Raw genomic sequence first — 19,732 nt, 5'->3', positions numbered from 1 at the left:
ATGCTGCTGTAGTGTGTCTGGTGAAGACGCTCTATGCTAACAGGAGAAAGCTCTCCTATCGGCATAATAAAACCACCTCTGCAGGAGTTAGTAGCTATGTCAGTGGGAGAAGCTCTCCCACAGACTTAGCGCTGTCCACACTGGCACTTAGGTCGATGTATCTTACATTGCTTATTCACAACCCTGAGGGATATAAGTTATACTGACATAAGTGGTAGTGTGTACAATCCTTGAAGGTATTAATTGCCCCTGAAATCATCCTTAAGTTCTTCACTATCTCTAAAAGCCCAAGACGCCTATGAGGCTTTATCACTTTTCTTAGAAACTTGGGGTGAAGCCTATGTACTGCCTAATCTTTATGAAATATGGTATACAGTTGGTTTGGCCATCGGAGCCTGTTACTCCAAAATGCTCACAGCCAAGGTAGTGACCACTAGAAATGAGACTTTGAGTGACAGATGGTACAAAAAGCAACAATCTACAAGCCTCTTCCCTAAGTCTGGCTAACAAAAACTCAAATATCAAGGATAATTAGTCTCCTGGAAAGGGCGAGTACAGGTTCATAAGATCTTTTAAAAATTGTTTGAAGTAAGGATGGTAAAATATAAGAACAGCCATACTGGGTCAGACCAATGGTCCATCTAGGCCAGTACTCTATCTCCCACTGTGGCCAGTACCAGCACTTAAGGAATAGCGTACAGAACAGTGCAATTTTGGAGAGATCCACACATCTTACCCTCCTGGCTTCTGGCAGCCAGAGGTTTAGGGATGCCACTAGCATGGGGTTACACAGCTGACCAGCTTGGCTAAAGCCTTTGATAGACGTATCCTCCATGAACTTATCTAGCTCCTTTTTAAACTCTGTTATACTTCTGGCTGTCACAACATCCCATGAGTTCCCCAGGCTGACTGTGTGTTGTGTGAAAAATTACTTCCTCTTGTTTGTATTAAACCTGCTACCTGTTATTTCATCAGATGACACCTGCTTTTCCTTTTGTGAGAAAGGAATAACACTTCTCTATTCATTTTTTTCCATACAATTCAAGATTTTATAAATCTCTATCAGACCCCCACCTAAATTGTCAATTTTCTAAGCTAAACTGCCTACTCCTTTTAATCTTTCCTCATATGGAAGCAATTCCATACCTTTGATCATCTTTGCTGCCTTTCTCTGAACGTTTTACAGTTCTAGCGTATCCTTTTTGAGATGGGGTGACCAGAACTGGATACAGTATTCAAGATGTGGGCATTGGATTTATACAGGGACATTATGACATTTTCTGTTTTATTTTCTATCCCTTTCCTAATAGTTCCTAACATTCTGTTACCCTTTATGACCACAACTGTACATTGAGCTGTAGTTTTCAGAGAACTATCCACAATGACTCCAAGATCTCTTTCTGGGGTGGTAAAAGCTAATTTAGACCCTCCCCCTCCTTAGACATGTGTAGTTCAGATTATATTTTCCGATGTGCACTACTTTGCATTTATCAATGTTGAATTTCATTTGCTATTTTGTTGCCCAGGCGCCCAATTTTGAGAGATCCCCCTGTAACTCTTCGCAATCAGCTTTGGACTTAATTATGTTGAATGTTTTGTATCATCTGAACTCTTTGCCACTTCACTGTGCACTCCCTTTTCCAGATCATGAATGAATTTATTGAACAGCACAGGTCTCAGTACAGAATCTTGAGGGACCCTGCTGGTTACCTCTCTCCATTGTGAAACTATTTATTCTAACTCTTTGTTTCATATCTTTTAACCAGTTACTGATCCAAGAGAGGACCTTCCCTGTTATCCCAGGACTACTGTGATAGACCCAGGCCAGTTGGGTACAGCAGAGTAATAATTTTTTTTTTTAGCTTGAGTTTTTTATTTTGAGGTCTGTGCTAGTTTGATCCCTGTTTAGCTGTGCTGCATGTTTAGCTGGTATACATTGGTTTTAGACAGTCATCCGAGCTCAGCAGAATAGATGGCGGCCACCCACTGCACGGCCCCTCGCCCCATTAAGCCACATCAGACGTGCTTTCAGCTGAGGATGGCTTCAGTGTTGCTATACTGGCCACTGGATAAACATTTTTCTGTTCCCTGACTGACCAGAGCAGGGGCTGCTCCAGGCTAGGGTGGACACATGACTCCAATTAGCCTGTAAAGAGTCAGGTGAGGCTGTTAAGCTAATGTGAACACCTAACTCTAATTAAGGCCCCTCTAATACTGTAGAAGGGCTCACTCTAGCCAGGCTGAGGAAAGCCAGGGAGCCAGAGGAGAGGAAATGCAGCTGAAAGGCTGGGTAATGAAGACACCCTCAAGCCACTGGAAAGGGAGCCCTAAGATAAAGTTGAAGAAGGCGTTAAGAGAGAGACACAGGGGGAAGTGGCCCAGGGAAATGTAGCAACTCTGGCAGTGAAAGGTTGGCTGCCAACAGCTGCTGCCATTAGGGTCCCTGGGCTGGAACCTGGAGCAGAGGGCAGGCCCGGGTTCCCCCCAACCCACCACTACAGAAACACCCTCTGGGAGGGGAAGACAGGCCCCTGTCAGGAGAGGAGGCTAAACTGCTCTGGAATAAGCCCGTAGGAACAACAGAGACTGTGGGAGTTCTCTCACTAACCTCCTTGCTGGCTTATGACGAAAAGGGCTCAGTAAACTGTACCCTGGCTCCAGAGAGAGAAGGCCTATGTGGAGGGTCACAGTGAGCCTCTGAGGCTAGCATAAACCGCCTGGAAGCGCTGGACCCACAGGGACAAGGTTGGAGCTCTGCCACTCTACTTAGTTTCCTTAAGAGCCTTTGGTGAGGAACCCTGTCAAAGGCTTACTGAAAATCCAAGTATGCTATATTGACAGGATCACCCTTATCCACATGCTTGTTGACACCCCCAAAGAATTTTAATGGATGGGTGAGGCATGACTTCCCTTTACAACAAACTGTGTTCATCTACATTTCTGATAATTCTGCTCTTTGCTAGTTTCTAACAATTTGCCCGGTACTGAAGTTAGGCTTATTGGCCTGTAATTGCCAAGATTGCCTCAGAAGCTCTTTTTAAAAATCAGCATTACACTATACTGTGGTCCCTTACATAACAACATGATGCACAGAAACAACAGCTTGATGAATAAACACAGTTGTCAGGAATAGCTTTGATTACACCAGAGATAAGAAAAAAATCTAAATGAACTGAAACTAGAATAAAGGATTTTAACTTGAGCAACCTTTTATAATCAGTTCTATTTAGCAGCATAACACTTCCTGGATTCCCAAACAACTGTCCGGATCTCCTCAGATAAGCATAAAACATTCTGTCCTGAAAATCTAACAGCCATGATGTCAGATAAAGGGACTTGAAGTCTGGATACACTGAACTGTTAGGAAAGAAATCTTTAACACAAGGGGAGACCGAATAGACTATCTTGCAGTGGGGGAGGTTTAGGTTGGATATTAAGAAAAACTTTTTCATTAGGAGGGTGGTGAAACACTGGAATGCGTTACCTAGGGAGGTGGTGGAATCTCCTTCCTTAGATATTTTTAAGGTCAGGCTTGACAAAGCCCTGGCTGGGATGATTTAGTTGGGGATTGGTCCTGCTTTGAGCAGGGGGTTGGACTAGATGACCTCCTGAGGTCCCTTCCAACTCTGATATTCTAAGATTCTATGATCTTTGGAAAGAGCAAGAATTTCTAAGGACCAGGAAGGCTTTTCCTACAGTGGTGCAACTAATATCACTCTGTCTCTGTTCTGCCTAATTTTCCTCAAGTCCTTTGGGAATTAAAGAAAATGGAGGAAATCACAAAGGGGCTCTTCCACCAAACCATACTCACTGTGGCAGAGGCATCCTAGAGCTGGCTATACAGGCTCTGCGCAATCCAGGAACGGCGCAAAGAGTCATGAGCAGATTGGAGGATCTTGCCCTTTATGTACATCATGTTTAAATATTTCATGGCATGCTAGGTCTTTATATGATGTCAAATTAGATTAATTTATGTTCTTGGAAGATGTAGAAAAAAATCAATACAAATTCAGAATGTTTTACTTAGATTAGAATATTCCTTAAAATGGCTTTGAAGAGCTCAAGCTGTGACTATCAGAAAAGACAAAAAAAATTTTTTTGTTTTAAACCAATGATCCTTTAGTCATAAAAAACTTCAGCTACAAAAAGAACGTAGCATATATTTTACTTATATGCTTTCAGAAGGAGGGGGGGAGAACTGAGAACAAGATTCAGACAAAAGAAATAAACACTAATAACTTAAGCAGAAGGTGATTTTAACATAAAGAAAGTCTTTCATGTACAATATAATGATTGACCTACATTCAATAGGTCAAAATTTATATATACATCCAACTCATATTTGGCCCAAGATAGATAGAGCGCTGAATAGCTAAAATGGCTATTGTATTAAAAACCTCTTTGTGGACTTTTGATTATGGACAAACCATTAAAAAAAAAAAGGAAAAAGGCAATTTGTTAAAAGGTCTTGTTAGTAATAAAAGTTTATGACACAGCAAATTTTAATACTATAATAAAATAATAATGTATGTAGTGTGCACTGCAAATTTACACAGCACTTTTTCAACACAGAATAAGGAACCTGCCAGAAAGGACCTATAATTAATATGATTCACCTGACTTCTGTATTTGAAAATATTTATAAATAATATTTATTAATATTACTCTCCAAAAATACCAAAGCCCCAAGGCTGCATTGTTATCTGTACAGGAGCAAAAGTCTACTTGCATGGATCACCATGCAGAATAAGGGCCCAAGATAGTAAGGAGAACTACCTGGCCCTTTCCCGTGCTGCATCTTCCCGTGCTTTCTCTTTCTCCTGCCGCTGCTGTTCAATCCGAGCTTCTTGTTCTTTCCTCTTCATCAGCAGCTCTTCAACCCGGGCTTGGCGTTCTGCTTCCAGAGCTCTTTTACGCTCCTAATGATAGAAAAGTTATTTTCAGCTACTCACTTTTATTTACAAATTAACAATGGTTAGTGGACAGAAGCCTTGATGCCCGCACACAAAAATGCTCACAAATCTACACACATATAACCACCTAAATAATAATCTGAATGTGCAGTTGTATGCACTCCTATAGGCAGTAAATGGGTATACATTTTTGTTTGCACATGAAAGACATTATTCACTCAATAATTGACTCAAAAAAGACTGACCAATAAACAGTGACATTTGGGTATATTCTCAACTTCTTAGAGGTTGAAGATTATGCTATAAAAATAAAATATCCTCTCAAAGAACTCCAAAGTCTTTGAGCATGATCCTAGAACCATTTTGCATGGTAACTTAAGTACTGGATATACAATCTTTACATCTATTAAGAGCAAACAACTTATCTATGGTTTTGATTTTACCCTAATAAAAGTCAGGAAATTCAAAGTTATAATGACAACAGAAGTCATAATTCAGCCCCCTTTCCACATATGTAATATTTTGTGTTACTACATATGGGTGTTAGCTTTAATGTCTTAATATACACGTGCAATGTGGCTGGGTTATGGTTACTATGGGAACCATAAATGATTATTCTAACTTGTATTTGTATAAAGTTTCAATAACATTGTGTGAATGCATTTAATTTCCTTTTTTTAAAAAAGGTAAACAAGAAAAGTAACCGCATGTTTGACTGACTGTACAATTAAATAAATACACGAAAGTGCAAACTGCCATATTTAATACACAAAGTGCATCATGGGGCACTGCAGAAAAGACTGCTAGACCTGCTGGACCTCCCCAACACAACTCTTTAAGGGTATGTCTACGCTGCAATGTAAGCCCAGGCTCAGACTCAGGTTGGAGCCCAAACCCCGCTTCAGCCTACGCACACACCCCTCTCAGACTCAGGCTTGGATCTAGGATCCTGGGACTATTTGGGGCTGGAGGATTCAAGCCCGAGTCAATCTGGGACCCATGGTTCGAGGCCTATTGCTTTGCAGAGTAGATGCAGCCCCATTGACACAGGTCCTGGGAATCTGCCAAAAGGGTCCCATCGGCCAACTTCCTTTGTCCTCTCTATTCTGAGAATCTCCAGTTGAGTCCAGGGAAACAGAAGCAGCCCCCTTTGGTGTAGTGCAGCAGCTCGGTAAGTTAGCGTTTAACCTTTCCACTGTCTTCTGAACACTGAGCTGCACCATCAGACAGCCTTCTGTGTTTGCAGTGTGCTGTGCACAGAAATAGCACAGTAGGAGGCTGAGGGTCTTAGTCTTTAGTTAGGCAAAGGGATCTGTGGACAGAAAGGAATGGTGGTGGCATGGGGGACTGTAAGACTGCTTGGAGGATTTTTTCTGCCTGGGACTGAGAGGGGCCTAGAGCTCCTGATGAGGGGCCATCAGGGTAGGACTAGAGAAGTGGCAGGTACTCAAGGGAACAATAGCAGGCTGATACCGCAGGACGACAGGCTGCAAGCACAAAGGAGTGGATCACTCCTTGAAGATGAGGAGGAAAGCTAGGGAGATGATTAGGGACAAATGTTCTTCACAGATTGAACCAGTCTAATGGGTCTCTTTCACAGGTGGTGAGCCAGACAATCCTTGGGAACCCAGGGTTTTTTTGAGTGATCAGCCCAAGTTCTATCAAGGCAGATGGGGTAAGTATGTTTTCTGGTTCCTGTGTAGTTACCTTTGTCTCAGCATGACCCTCTAAGCTATCAGAGGTGAAAAAGTGAGAGCTCTGTTTTTCCATAAAGAGGCAGAATCTTACTCACCACTGATACCTATCAACTGCACAGGATTATTAAGTGAGCACTGAAGGAAGCGTGATTAAAGATTCACAGCCAAAAGATACTTGTGGTGATCTGAGGGATGTATACGGAAGAACAGGGAGTTTACACAAGAGACAAAGTTATGCTTTGGTTTGTAACATAGGAAGCAGTGCCAAACAGCGGATGTATGAAGCTAGAGTAATTTAGCATTGGGAGGGTGTAGTCAAAAATATAGAATTCCAGGAACACACAAACATTTTCTTTGTGTGTTTAAGTAGCCCTATAAAATTGGAATACTTAAGATAGTATGCATATGATGACTATTTAACTACAGCTTTTGCTTTGAATATCTTCAGGTTTTCATCATAAAGCCCTCAGTATTGCTAAAACCTATTTGCTATTCCATTACAAGGAAACCATTAAATTCTTTAAAAAATTGAAGACATGACGATTCGCAACTATCCAGTATTTGTATAAACAGCCCTGTACAAGTTTTAACAATCACATTTTTCCTAGCTTCCTGAAGCATTGTAAAAGAAGTTATCTGTGTAATCTTGCTTTTGTAATTTAGTGTAGGAGATAAATAAAAAATTTCATACATTATGTAATCATAACTAAGAGCAAATATACTGCTTTTATTGTATTTTTGCAACTATTTTTTGCACTTGAAAAGTTACATTATACCTGAACAGCTTCATCACGTGCTTGCTTTTCTTCCTGCCTCCGTTGGCGTTCCTCCTGTAATTCATTTAGTCTTTGTTCATACTCTTTTAGTTTGGACAACACATCATGACGTTTATTTTGGGCTTCTAAGGTGTTTATAAATGCAATTTCATTTACCTGCAATTAAACCAAAAAGTACAAGAAATTTTAAGAGTTAAAGTAACATTTTCCGTTTAGTGGAGTCTATCCCAGGTACATTTCTAACTTTTGCGGATAATAAGAGGTTTGCAGCACAGTGTATCCTTTCACATGTCCCTGGTTTTTCATCAAAAATTCTCGTGTTTAGTCTCAATATGATGCTATCCTTTGTTAAGGACTTGGATGTACATGAGAGAAAATAGGCATATTTTAAAATAATTTACCTAGATTATCCTACATATCAAGAACTGCTATAAACTAAACCCCTATTTTTTATAAGGCCCTGATTTAGAAAGGTACTAAAGCACATGCCTACCTTTACTCACAAGTAGCTCCTCTGAATGTAAGGGGACTGTTCACATATTTAAGTACCATGCTGAATACCTTTAATCATCTTTTTAAAATTAAATTTACTTTAGACTGTAATACCAACTAACTGTTTCTGAGTTACAACCAATCTCATATACTAACATAACATTTTAGGTTTGGGTTTTTTTTAAATAAAAACATAGGTCCCTATCCTGCAAGCATTTACTCTTGTTTCACTTTACACATGTGAGTAGTCCCACTGATTTCAATTTAAATGTTTGGGTCTATATGATGTAATCCCTTATCTCACAGCTGCACCAACCAGGATTATTGTTTAAAGTCCACAGAGAGAAAACATTACTTAGGCCCAGATCCTGAAACTGGATTCACATGGGCAAACCCCACTCCCCATCTAGAAAAGACCCTCAGCATTTTGCTGTCCAGGGCAGAAAACATTTTCAGTACCCCTATTCCTTCTAAGCAGTTGAGCAAAGAAAGGCTGGTCAATGAGCAAAGCAAATAAATGAGGCTCTGTAGGGATGCAAGGATCAGGCCGTCGATATCTAGTTGCAAGATCGGGGCCTTAAGTAGTTAAAATAAGCACTGGGAGTCAAGAGACATAGGTTCTGTTTCTTTCTCTGTTACTGACTTGCAACTTATTTAACCTGTGTACCTCAGTTCTTCTATCTGCAAAATGGGGATAGGAATACTACCTCACAGCAATGTTTTGAAGCTTAATTCACAGCCATTTGTAAAGCATTCAGAGATTCTTAGCTTGAAGACATTACAAAAATTATATTTATTCCTACCAGAGGGTTGCACACTTCAGTACATAAATCAGCATAAGCAAGGAAGCATGAGAGTTGATATTCCTTTTTTTTTTTTTTTTTAAATCTCGGTGTAACTGAGGACAACATATTCAAATAACTAAAGGATCACATACTTTGTTGCTTCTGTAGACTGAGCCATACACCCAATGAGAGCAGCAGGTTAAGCTGCAGTTTATAATATGTGTAGGAAGCAGCAAGAGGTACTAGAATGATTTCTCTGCTTGAAGCATGAAATGGGCACTCTATGAGCCTTACTTTCCTGTCACGTCCACCAACAGAAATCAAATTTTTCTGATTTTCACCAAAACTAACAGGGTTCTGCCAATTGACACCTAGACAATTCCCTGAAATTTTGGAATTAATCAGATGCGGTGTTTGCAAGCAAGTTGACTTGGGGGCCTTGCTTTCCTCACACATTATTTGTTTAACAGGCTAGCCCAAGGAGTATGAACGAAGAAATGGGATAAGCTATCAAGAAAAAGTTAAATTTAGGCTTGATATCAGGAAAATCTTCCCAATAGTGAAATGTTTTGGAGTGTGGAAATTTTCTTATGGTAAATTATAGAAGCTGCATATTTTGGGACATTTAAAACAAGAATAGATAATGCACTAGCCAATACACCCACGAGTAAAGTTATACATGTGCATGAGTGTTTGTAGGATCAGGGCCTATATGATTCATTCAGTCTTTTCCACCTTTTACTTTGAAAATTGTATGTATTTATAGATTTATTAAATTCTGATATTTACCTCACAAAATGGAATGTTTTAAAAGTGGGTATATACACATTTGTAATTAAGGAAAATATATCAAGCTCAATAATCTTTTTCTTTCATACCCTGTTATGATCTATTTCATAAATATTTACTATTTTATTGATCCACAGTAGAACAGTACATAATGTTTTAATTCTAAAATGGCCACTGATAAATAACTCATGGAAAAACGATGCACAGGAGCCAATTTTTAAGTGCTTTTCGGATATTTTAATTTTTTACATTAAATATATGTAAAAATTTAAGCTTTGTATTCTCAGTGCTATACAAATCGTTATTTTATTTTAAATTATTTGAAATAAGTGTATTTTTTACCCTCTCTTCATACTCAAAAAGTGCTGAAAAGATTGGTGAACCTTAATACATATATACACACACACACGTAATATTTGCATCACAGTGAATGTTTGTTTCAGAAAGGTATTTGCAACTGAGAAAAGGCACACTATTATTCAATCTTAAATAAAATATATTTCAGAAGGAAAGTTATTGAGGAAAAATATTATTTTTATTAATAAAAAAGTTATTAGCATTGACAGAACACACTAGGAAATACTGAATATAAAAGAGTACATTGTCATACACAACCGTCTATTACATTTGTGTAATATCCACAAAAGGATTGTGCAGATGTAAATCTATGGAACTAATAAGAGGCCAAACAAAAGGTAGGTTTTTCTGCTTTGTTTACGGACTGGAATACATTTACAGAATGGATTTTGCACTTCAGTGAACAGCAAGCAGTGGGAATTTGGAAAACCAATTGGGCAGCAACAGTCATCATGGTCTTCCAACTGTACTACACATCAGCTAGTATTTCTGTAAACCCAATTAACCTTGATCTTCAAGAACAAAAGAACCACAAGAGGCAGCAGATCTCACACATTAAATACACACAACACTTCAAACTTCTGCTTAGTTGGGAATTATGTTAAGTGTGATTTAGTTAATATGATTACAGAAGTCACACTGGTTTAATGAAATAATAATGAAGGTAAATGTGTTAGACTGAATTAGATAGTTTAGAATAGAGTCTAGACTAAGTAACAGAACTAACCATTAAGTTAAACTTCTAAACCAATTTTGTCATGATTATAATAATTAACAAGGTTGAAAAGGTGTATCAATCATAGTTCAGATACAGAGCTTCACTACATATAAAACACAGCATTCCAGTAGTAAGAGGACACCTTTGTTACAGAAAAAAAGGAGCTTTAAAATAAATTCTTCTTCTAAGTTACTTTATTAACAGTTCTTCAATAAACTAAAACAAAAAGCATTTATCAGCAACTACCACCTTAGTTCAAGTCTATAAAGCACTGGTATGTTTTGTCTATCTTCCTAGAATAAATACACTATGTAAAATACTTAGTCCTGCCATGAACGCAGGGGACTGAACTAGATGACCTCTCAAGGTCCCTTCCAGTCCTATGATTCCATTACAAGGTGTCTGATTACATGCTCTCCAATAATTTAACAGCACTAACTCCTTACTGATTTAAAAACAAAAACAAAAAACAGCTAAAAACACAACCATCAGTGCATTTAATTAATGTACAAATTTAACATTCTAATCTACATTCTTGTTTCTTCAGCGAGGTACTTCACAGACCCAGGAGGTAAGTACATTTAAAAGTGTATATTGGGGGCTCTCAATCATGTTCAATGCATTAGTCATGAGTCACTACTTTACTTGTGTTTGGGATTCCAGTCATATCTAAATCCAAACCACTGGGAAGGAACGGTGGGTTAATACGAACTTGAGAAGAATGTTACAGGACTCCGTTTAAAGCGCCAGATTATCCCTTAATCCTAGAGTGGGGGAGTAGCATAGGGAGAGCACAAAGCATTTTTCCCACTTTGCACATCCCATGCAAAGCTACAGGTACAATTGTAATTAAAAGGACAGGCTCTTTCTGTGAACCTTCAGGGGTGCAAATTACCGAAAAAGCTATTATGCACTATCAGGTGTAGAGGGGAGAGTACTATGCACTATCCAAAGGCTGGCAAGAGCGCTACTTGCTCTTTATTCAAATCTCTCCTTAAAACACATTTCTTCTACTAAGCTTCCCAAGTTCACCCATAAAAGGATTTTTTTAAAGGAAAACTTTCACCATTCTGAAACTGAACCTTATCTGCTTGACTGGTGATCATATGTCTGATCCCTATTGCCTTCATATATCTGATATAGAGATTGTATATAGTCCTGAGCACACTCAACAAATAATAAATGTTTTTCTATTCAAACATCTTACCTTTGCTTCTTCCTCTTGTGCTTTTTTCACAATTGCTTGTAACTGCACTTCACGTTTAAATTCAGCATGGAGTAATTTTTCCTCCATCATCCTGCGTCTCTGATCCAGTAATTCTTCTTTCCACTTTCGCACATCTTTCTCCTAAACACAGTGAGTTAGTACATTATTAATACAATACAGCAATTAATGTCTGAATTTTCCCCAGTATTTTCTACTTTGTTACCTTTATCTACACTTGTGACAGTACAAAGTTATGCTATCCTGCAAAACCCTGCAGTAACTTCAGTCTAGCTCAAAGGGAATTGAGTAAAAAAATGCTAAAATTAAGTGAGCTCTTTTGATATGTCTCAGCATTTCGAGCACGTTCTCTGAGTAAAAAGGAGTTAGTGTGAGATTTTCTCATAAATCGCACAGCGCTTAATGATTTGGCAATAACTCTGTTTAATGATGTCAACACTATTTTACAAGTCCAGTGCAGTATTGTACACAGTATGACAAAAGCCTTTTGCTTCAGGTAATATAACAAACTCAAAAGGAGCCCTCAGACAGGGAGCAGATCAGGCCCTTCTGATGAAGCCAATCCCTAGAAGCAGCAGGGACTCCTGCAGTAACAGCTTGGAGCAGCACGGAAGGGAGAGATATCTGCACAATCACTGGATGCTAGCAGTATGAGAAGACTGTTTTTTACAATCTGAACTATAAACATGATTTTCTTACTGATGGTAACTGCACAGTCCTATACCTACCAGTGATCTCTCCATTTTTCCTTCCTTCCTTTCCCGAACCCATCTCTTCATCCCCAACAATGTCCCTCTTCCCTTTTATTCCTTATTCACCATTTCATTCCCCTTGGCCTGTCTGGCGTGCTCATCATCACCCCGATCAGTGGTTTATGTGTTTTTCGCCCCCTCCCCCTGTCCTTTTTCCTGTTTCTTTTCTTTTTACTCTGGCAAGATCTTTGGGGAAAAGTCTGTGTATTCCTATGTATTTGTAGAACACATAGTACAATGGGCACCCAATCTAGAATGAGACTTTGGGTAATATAAATAACAATAACATACAAGCCTCCTAGAAAATCAGGTCACTTGTGTCATGCACTAAGATTCTGCTAACTCAGATCCAGAAGACAAGGTTCATTTTGAAGTTAGCTCAGAATTTAATAGTCGAGTATGTGTTTGGACCACGTGAACAAAATATACTCTTCTAAATTAAAATAAACTGGATCTTTTTAACTATAGAAAGCTTACCCGCTCTATCAGTTTTTGAAGCTTTAGCGTTTTCTCTTCACGTAACTTTTCTCTCAGCTGTTGAGCTTTCATCTGTTTCTCCTCATGTTTCTTTTTAGATTCTGCTATTGTTCTTTTAATATAAACATAATAAAATAAGCCAACGAGACAAAGAACTGAGACTGACAATCCTATAAGCAATTCAGCGATCCAAATATATTTAGGAAAGTAAAAAAAGCATTATACCACTGAAATGTAACTTATTTGATTTAATCTCATTTATAGGTGTTTGATTAATATATTTAATATTATCCCTGTTCTGTTCTTTCAAACGCAGAACCTTTTAGCATTTAAACTACTGCACAATACAGTACAAATGTAACAAATTTTATAACAATAATATCCAGCTCTTAAATAAGTTTTTGTTTCTCCACAAATTACAAAGCACTTTATAAAGAAAACAAGAAATTAACAACATAATAACTTCATGAAACAGTTTAATCTACTTCTATTTTGGCTAGTTAAGTCAGCTGAAAATTCCAAGACCTTTTGCGAGATGGTGAAGAAAGTTTCTCATGCATATGTATTCCATGGCCTGGTGGACGTGCAGGTTCTTCTTCCACTATATCACCCCATGAATTATTTTGACGCCATGATTCACGAGCTGCACAGAAAGGAAACAATCACTTACATAATTTAAAATATAATGTCCAACAATATCCAAATAACATCACTCTGAACTTCTCAATGATTTGGGAGTCATTTCTATTCCAAAAGCATAACTGAGTATGAAAAAAAAGTCTCTTTCATAAACTACTTTTGTTATTTTGTGTGGTTAGATGAATACATAAATCTTTACCTTCATAATCAGCCAGGACATCATTCCAGTCCATAGACACGCCACAGAAAGATATACTTCCACTGCCCATGCTAGCCTGAAATTTCACAAAATGATCCATGAAATCAAAACATAACTCTTTTACACAATCCTATATTAGCAAAAGGGTGGATTTTATAATGCTGTATAAACTTAGACTCAAGATTAAGGGCAATAAAAGAGATACCCCTGCAGAAATAGAGTGAATCCCTAGAGAACTCATTTTTTGTGCAATTTTTGTTTGCAGAATAATGCCTTAATTACAAATAGAAAAGGAGTACTTGTGGCACCTTAGAGACTAACCAATTTATTTGAGCATAAGCTTTCGTGAGCTACAGCTCACTTCATCGGATGCATACTGTGGAAAGTATGCATCCGATGAAGTAGCATCTGATGAAGTGAGCTGTAACTCACGAAAGCTCATGCTCAAATAAATTGGTTAGTCTCTAAGGTGCCACAAGTACTCCTTTTCTTTTTGCGAATACAGACTAACACGGCTGTTACTCTGAAACCTGTCATTAATTACAAATGACCGCTCCAGCTGCTACTAAGCATTTTACATCTCTGAAGACTGATAAACTACCATAAAGTCCTACAACATGTTTATTGAATCCTGAGTTTTGTATTATAGTTACTATGAGTTTCACAGAACTGTCCAAATGCCCCAGCAAGGACTGGGGCTCCACTCTGCTAGGTACTATATAAACATAGTCCTTACCCTAAAGAGCTCACAAGCAAAGGATCCAGTCCTGAAAATATACATGAATCACTTTACTCAGATGAGTAGTCTCACTCAACTAAATTCTATGGAAAGTCACTCAAATGCGTATTTCCACAATTGGGCCTTAAATAATTAATCTGTGTTTTCAAGATGATGTGTGGGGTTTTAGCTACCTAATTCCCATAGTCACTTACAGCCTCTTCCTGCTACTGCCAGTCACACTGAGTAGTACCCTACTTCATGAGTGGACACATAGATTTCAATGAGACTACTCGTGGAGTAAGGTATTACACAACATGAGTAATGGCAGTAAAATTGAGCTTTTGGCTATTAATGTAAATATTACATTAATAGCTTTTGGCTATTAATGTTAATATTTCTTTGAAATTTTGAGGGTAAAACAGACCCCAGCAAGACAGGAGATTTTCTCTTTAAGACAACTAAAAAACCTTAAATGTGCTGATCAAAGACTTATACTAAACATCTCCCTTCAATTTCCATCTCTGCTTTCTTTAAAAGTAGTATATTTTCCAGATAAAATGATTAGATGTTCTGCCAGCTAGTTGGTCTCGCTGACTAATTAGCACCTACAGTAATATACAATACAGAAAGCGAAACACAGTAAAATTAAAAATATCTTACACAAATTTCTGTAAATTGATATAGTTTTCACAGTTATTACATGATAATGTAATACATGTATAAACAGTTATTATATTTGCATATAAAATAAACTGTATATAGCAAGTAGGAATGTGAAATTAAATTTTATGCTTACATTCTGATAACTAATATTAGTCATTTTAAAACAGACTGAAAACTCACAGAAAAATCACTATCATTGTCAGTCTCAATGTTAATGTCATTGTTTTCTTCTGCTTCAATCTCTCTAGTTAACTGCTCCTCTTCTGCAATGGCACTAGCTATTGCTTCTTCATTGGCCTTTTCCAGGCGATCTGCTAACTCTTCTTTTTTAGCAAGGACTTCTGCCATAGACTGTATAGAAAATCAAAAATTAGAACTGGACCAGAAGGTTAGAAATAAGTAGCTTTCTAAATATGGATCATGTTACATTTTTAGGTCAATTTACAGTCATTTTCTATATTAGTTGTGGTACATTTAAAGGATACACTTAATGAATTAAGAAAACAGGCTAAAATGCTAGCAGTTTCAAACTAATTAATTAAATAGCTACAAGAACCTTTCTTACAATATGATATCAAAATGATCTTCAGGAACCCTTTACAAATGAGGAATTTAATCTAGCCTCTGAATCTAGACAATACTGTTGGAAGTCTGAACTCAGTTTTAAGTGGCATCCTTGCAGATCTGCAGTATAGGAACCCAGGTAATACACATGCTTTGGAAGCTGCAGTATTTCTGGTAGAATGACTTTGGAGAGTTCTAGAACAAGAAGAGGTTCTTTTTTTTATAAACTGCAGTAGAACTGAATATCCACTTAGATATTTGCTGATTTGGTATGGGATTCTTCTCAAGCCAAAAACAAGCTATGAGGACTACAAAAACTTGTTACTCTCTCAATACAAAATTTGTGACAATAACTGTACTTTGCATACAGAATGGCCATTCCATGAGAGGATCAGGGATCAGTGTTTAACCATGACTAGCTACATAATGATGAACATAACTTGTCCTTATCTACACAGGCCAAAAAGTCATGGCCAACATTATGTCAGCTAACTCAATTATTAGAAGCCATGTTTATACTCAGCAAAATCTCCTAATGTAGGCAAACCCTAGGAGGTGAACGGATAATTCATTCATCATGACCAGTCATTCCTTGGCCCCTCTGCCAAAGCCAAGAACAAGGTGACACCTTTTATTAGAAAATGGTCTTGCATGTCAAAAGTATTTTACTTAGTATCATGAAATAAAGTTATAATTAAGATTAGCAGCCTGTTCTTGGAAGTCCTCTTGCTGCAAAGTGACAAACGTGTGTGATGATAATGGTATGGGAGATTAATGTCAGAGATTTTAAAACAGTTTCTAGCTTGCTTTATTAGACAAGAACAAGTTCTGTTTGAACAGTATGCAACATGTTTAAATTGTACACAGTAAAATTATTATTCAGATTGTTACATCAGCACTAAGGCACATTTTTTTAAAGTACCAAATTGTTGAAAGGATCAGATAAGACATATTCTTCATGCTGTTTATACTTCAAAATAAGAAAAGAAAATAAAGAAACAATTATAAGGAAATATTTTATATTGTACAAGCTCCCTGGTAAGACATGGCCCCAAACAATATGTCAGCCATGCCTGCAAGTTGCATAGGAAGACATAAGAAAAGGAATGGGTTGATTTTAGCAGGGAAAGAAGTCTGACCATTCCCATATTGGTTTTCTAATGAATTTCAATAACTCAAGCTCTTCCAATCCAAGCAATTAGTGGAATTACTATAACAATAAACATGAGGCCTGTTTAAAATCAACAATTATGAAAGGAAGTGAAAAATCTTTCTGATCATATATCTAGAAAGAACTTTGTAATCCAAACCAGTGCATTCCTGTATTTTAGCCTAACTCGGATGTCTTACTGTAATCAATTCTAGAGTTGAATGTGCTTGGAAATATGAAAAAATGATTTTTTTTACCATACTATATACATTTGGTGCTCTGTGGACTTTTTGACAAATTCTGTAGTAGGCTAACATTAAATATTGTGCAAAGGAGAATGAGAAACCCAAGGCATATCTTTGTAATTTATTCAGAATTCTTGTAAATTGTCTTACCAATCTGGCAGCACTCACATTTGAAATGTCTGAGGGGTCCATTTCACTTTCTATCTTGTTTTTTAATGCTTCATGTTGTTCTTTACTACCAGAGATCAAGGAGGGAGATTCATCAATCTGTAGACTTTCTGAAGTAAGTTCAGCGTCTATGACAACTGCAGGCATTTCAGAAGGTGTTTGTAAGCAAGAACTGTCCTGTAAAACCACGTTGCCAGTGTTTCTGGTATCTTCTAGTGTGTGTGCTGTGAACTAATAACAGACACATTTACAAAATAAGTTAGATGCAACACACTGATTTTCAAATATCTGCTTGAAAAAGAAGCTAATACAATATGAGGGTTAAGTACAGTATTTTTATGTGATGCAAGTAGTGCTGGCTTTAGTTAAAGTTGCCTGACATTTTCCATCTACTTATAACTTACAGGTTGAAAGTGCTGGGCTGAAGCAGATGTTTTTTTGTGTGTGTGAAGCTTTCAGCTAACAGACCCTTGTGTCTCCATGCTTTGGAGCAGGGATATCTAGCAGCAGGGGTCTCCCTGGTGCCAGGGATGTGCCTTTTGCTATCCTCATAAAAATGTGGCCAAATTGGGCCATATTATAAGGCTCTTAAAAATCTCAGTTTGCACATGTTCAATACAGAACCATGCCTCATTTGGTGCATAGGCCAGAATGTGCTCGGTGAATAAATCAGCGTTGTATAGTGAATGAGGCTGTTGTCTGCAGGATACCTGCTTCATTTGTTGAAGAAGTTGGAAGGTCTGTATGTAGTAAATGAAGCAAGAAACTGCAGGAAGAGAAAGGATGGTCTCATGGTTAAAGCAGTTAAATTCCATTCTGGGGAACTGGATTCTATTCCTCCCCCTGCCAAAGTTCTTATGTGATGTTGGGCAAGTCTCATAAACCAAAATTTTCACAGCTGACCACTAATGGTGTTCATTATATTTTGGGTACCCAAGTTGAGACACCTCAGAAGTGCTGAGAACGCACAACTGCAACTGTACACTGCTCTGAACACATAAAGTGATATAAAATGTTAAGTACTCTGAAAAATCAGGGCATACGTAGCTCAAAACCAGGGAGTTAATTCTAGGTTCCAGGTCTGGGAAAACAAAAACATAGAAGAGGTGACTTTGAGAAAAGAAGACAAGGATAACATGTAGAAATATAGTACAACATTCTTTTATCAAGGCCCACAATCTCCTCTCCCTTTTTCCACAGAGAGAAGCAAGTGAGATTTGAGGGGGTGGAAATATCCCCAAAGCAGCAAAATGCAGGAACTTGTGACCTCACCAAGGTCAGTGTGGTTGCACTGCTGTATAAGTAAAAGCAGAATTGGCAGAAGGGCTATAAGATGTATTCAGTGTTAATACCGGTATATAAATAAAAGCTGGAATATGTTATGTGGGCCCTTACCCTCCAGGGAAGAGGATGGGAGGATTGGTATAGTGGCAGAGCTCCAGGCCCTACCCTTTCCTCAACCCACTTACTTCCTGCATTCTCACAAAAAGATGGCCCCCAGAGCTAAACTACACACATACTGTGGGTTCTCCAGAACCCTGCCACCCACTCCTTATGTAGAATGATAACACTGGTCCTTTTTCAAAAAAGACCATCCAGAATTGCAGAGGCAGGAGCAGGTATGCTTTTTTGAGTGTAACTCTGTTAAATCAGTGGGATTACATGGGTGAATATGAGAGCAAAATTTGGCCTCATATTGTTAAATCAACCAATATGCATACTTTAAGGGTTATCGTTCTAATGACTTAAACATAATTTACACAATTTCGTTTATACTGGCATCAACATTATTTATATTCCAGTCACTGTTGCTAATATACTTATTTGCAATATTTATATTAGCTTGACTGATGTTTACAGTGTAGTCAACACTGTTTATGATAAAATCAATAGTTATATAGCAAAATAAATGGTAATTTTATGAAATAATGTTGAAAAACACAAACATTCCCACTACAGCAAAAGACTTCAATACAACAATGGAGAAAACTGCCATACATATCTTTGTTACTAAGCTTTCCTAACAATAATATTTTAACCAAACTATATTGACCAGCAAATAATTTCCACCAACATTACTACTGTTACAAATGATATTATTACATGAACTTCTAGTAAAACACATTCCTTTTGACTGCACTGTAATACCTATTCAACTAGGGTTTTATACCATGCTCATACAATAGTTCATTTCCACGCAAAGGATTAAATTTATGGCCAGATTTTGCCTGGCCCTTGCACGGATGCAATTAACAAGAGGAAGCAAGGGATTCTCCCACTCCTTTGCTATTTCTATCACCTCCCTGCATGGAAAGCAGGTAAAATTGCAATCACTTTAGTGAAAACATATATTTTTAGAGTACAGAGACTGTTACCTGCTCACGCCCCCCACATAGGATTCT

General features: G+C 37.8%; 1 protein-coding gene across 1 annotated transcript in view; it reads right to left on the bottom strand.

Moving 5' to 3' along the window:
• Positions 1-19,732, bottom strand: part of SCAPER (S-phase cyclin A associated protein in the ER) — a 346,678-nt gene that overhangs the window by 228,368 nt on the left and 98,578 nt on the right. Inside the window, exons 10-17 of the mRNA XM_077827620.1 lie at positions 17,331-17,561; positions 15,384-15,554; positions 13,820-13,895; positions 13,507-13,624; positions 12,982-13,093; positions 11,735-11,875; positions 7,387-7,542; positions 4,777-4,919 (exon numbers count right to left, since the gene is read on the bottom strand). Coding sequence (XP_077683746.1) covers positions 4,777-4,919; positions 7,387-7,542; positions 11,735-11,875; positions 12,982-13,093; positions 13,507-13,624; positions 13,820-13,895; positions 15,384-15,554; positions 17,331-17,561 — 1,148 coding nt within the window. The remainder of the gene's footprint in view (positions 1-4,776; positions 4,920-7,386; positions 7,543-11,734; positions 11,876-12,981; positions 13,094-13,506; positions 13,625-13,819; positions 13,896-15,383; positions 15,555-17,330; positions 17,562-19,732) is intronic.

The sequence above is a fragment of the Eretmochelys imbricata genome, chromosome 10 (genome assembly GCF_965152235.1).
Source record: "Eretmochelys imbricata isolate rEreImb1 chromosome 10, rEreImb1.hap1, whole genome shotgun sequence".
In the NCBI taxonomy this organism is placed as follows: domain Eukaryota; kingdom Metazoa; phylum Chordata; order Testudines; family Cheloniidae; genus Eretmochelys; species Eretmochelys imbricata.
The sequence above is the reverse complement of the archived record's forward strand: the minus strand, read 5'-3'. Positions and strand labels throughout refer to the sequence as shown.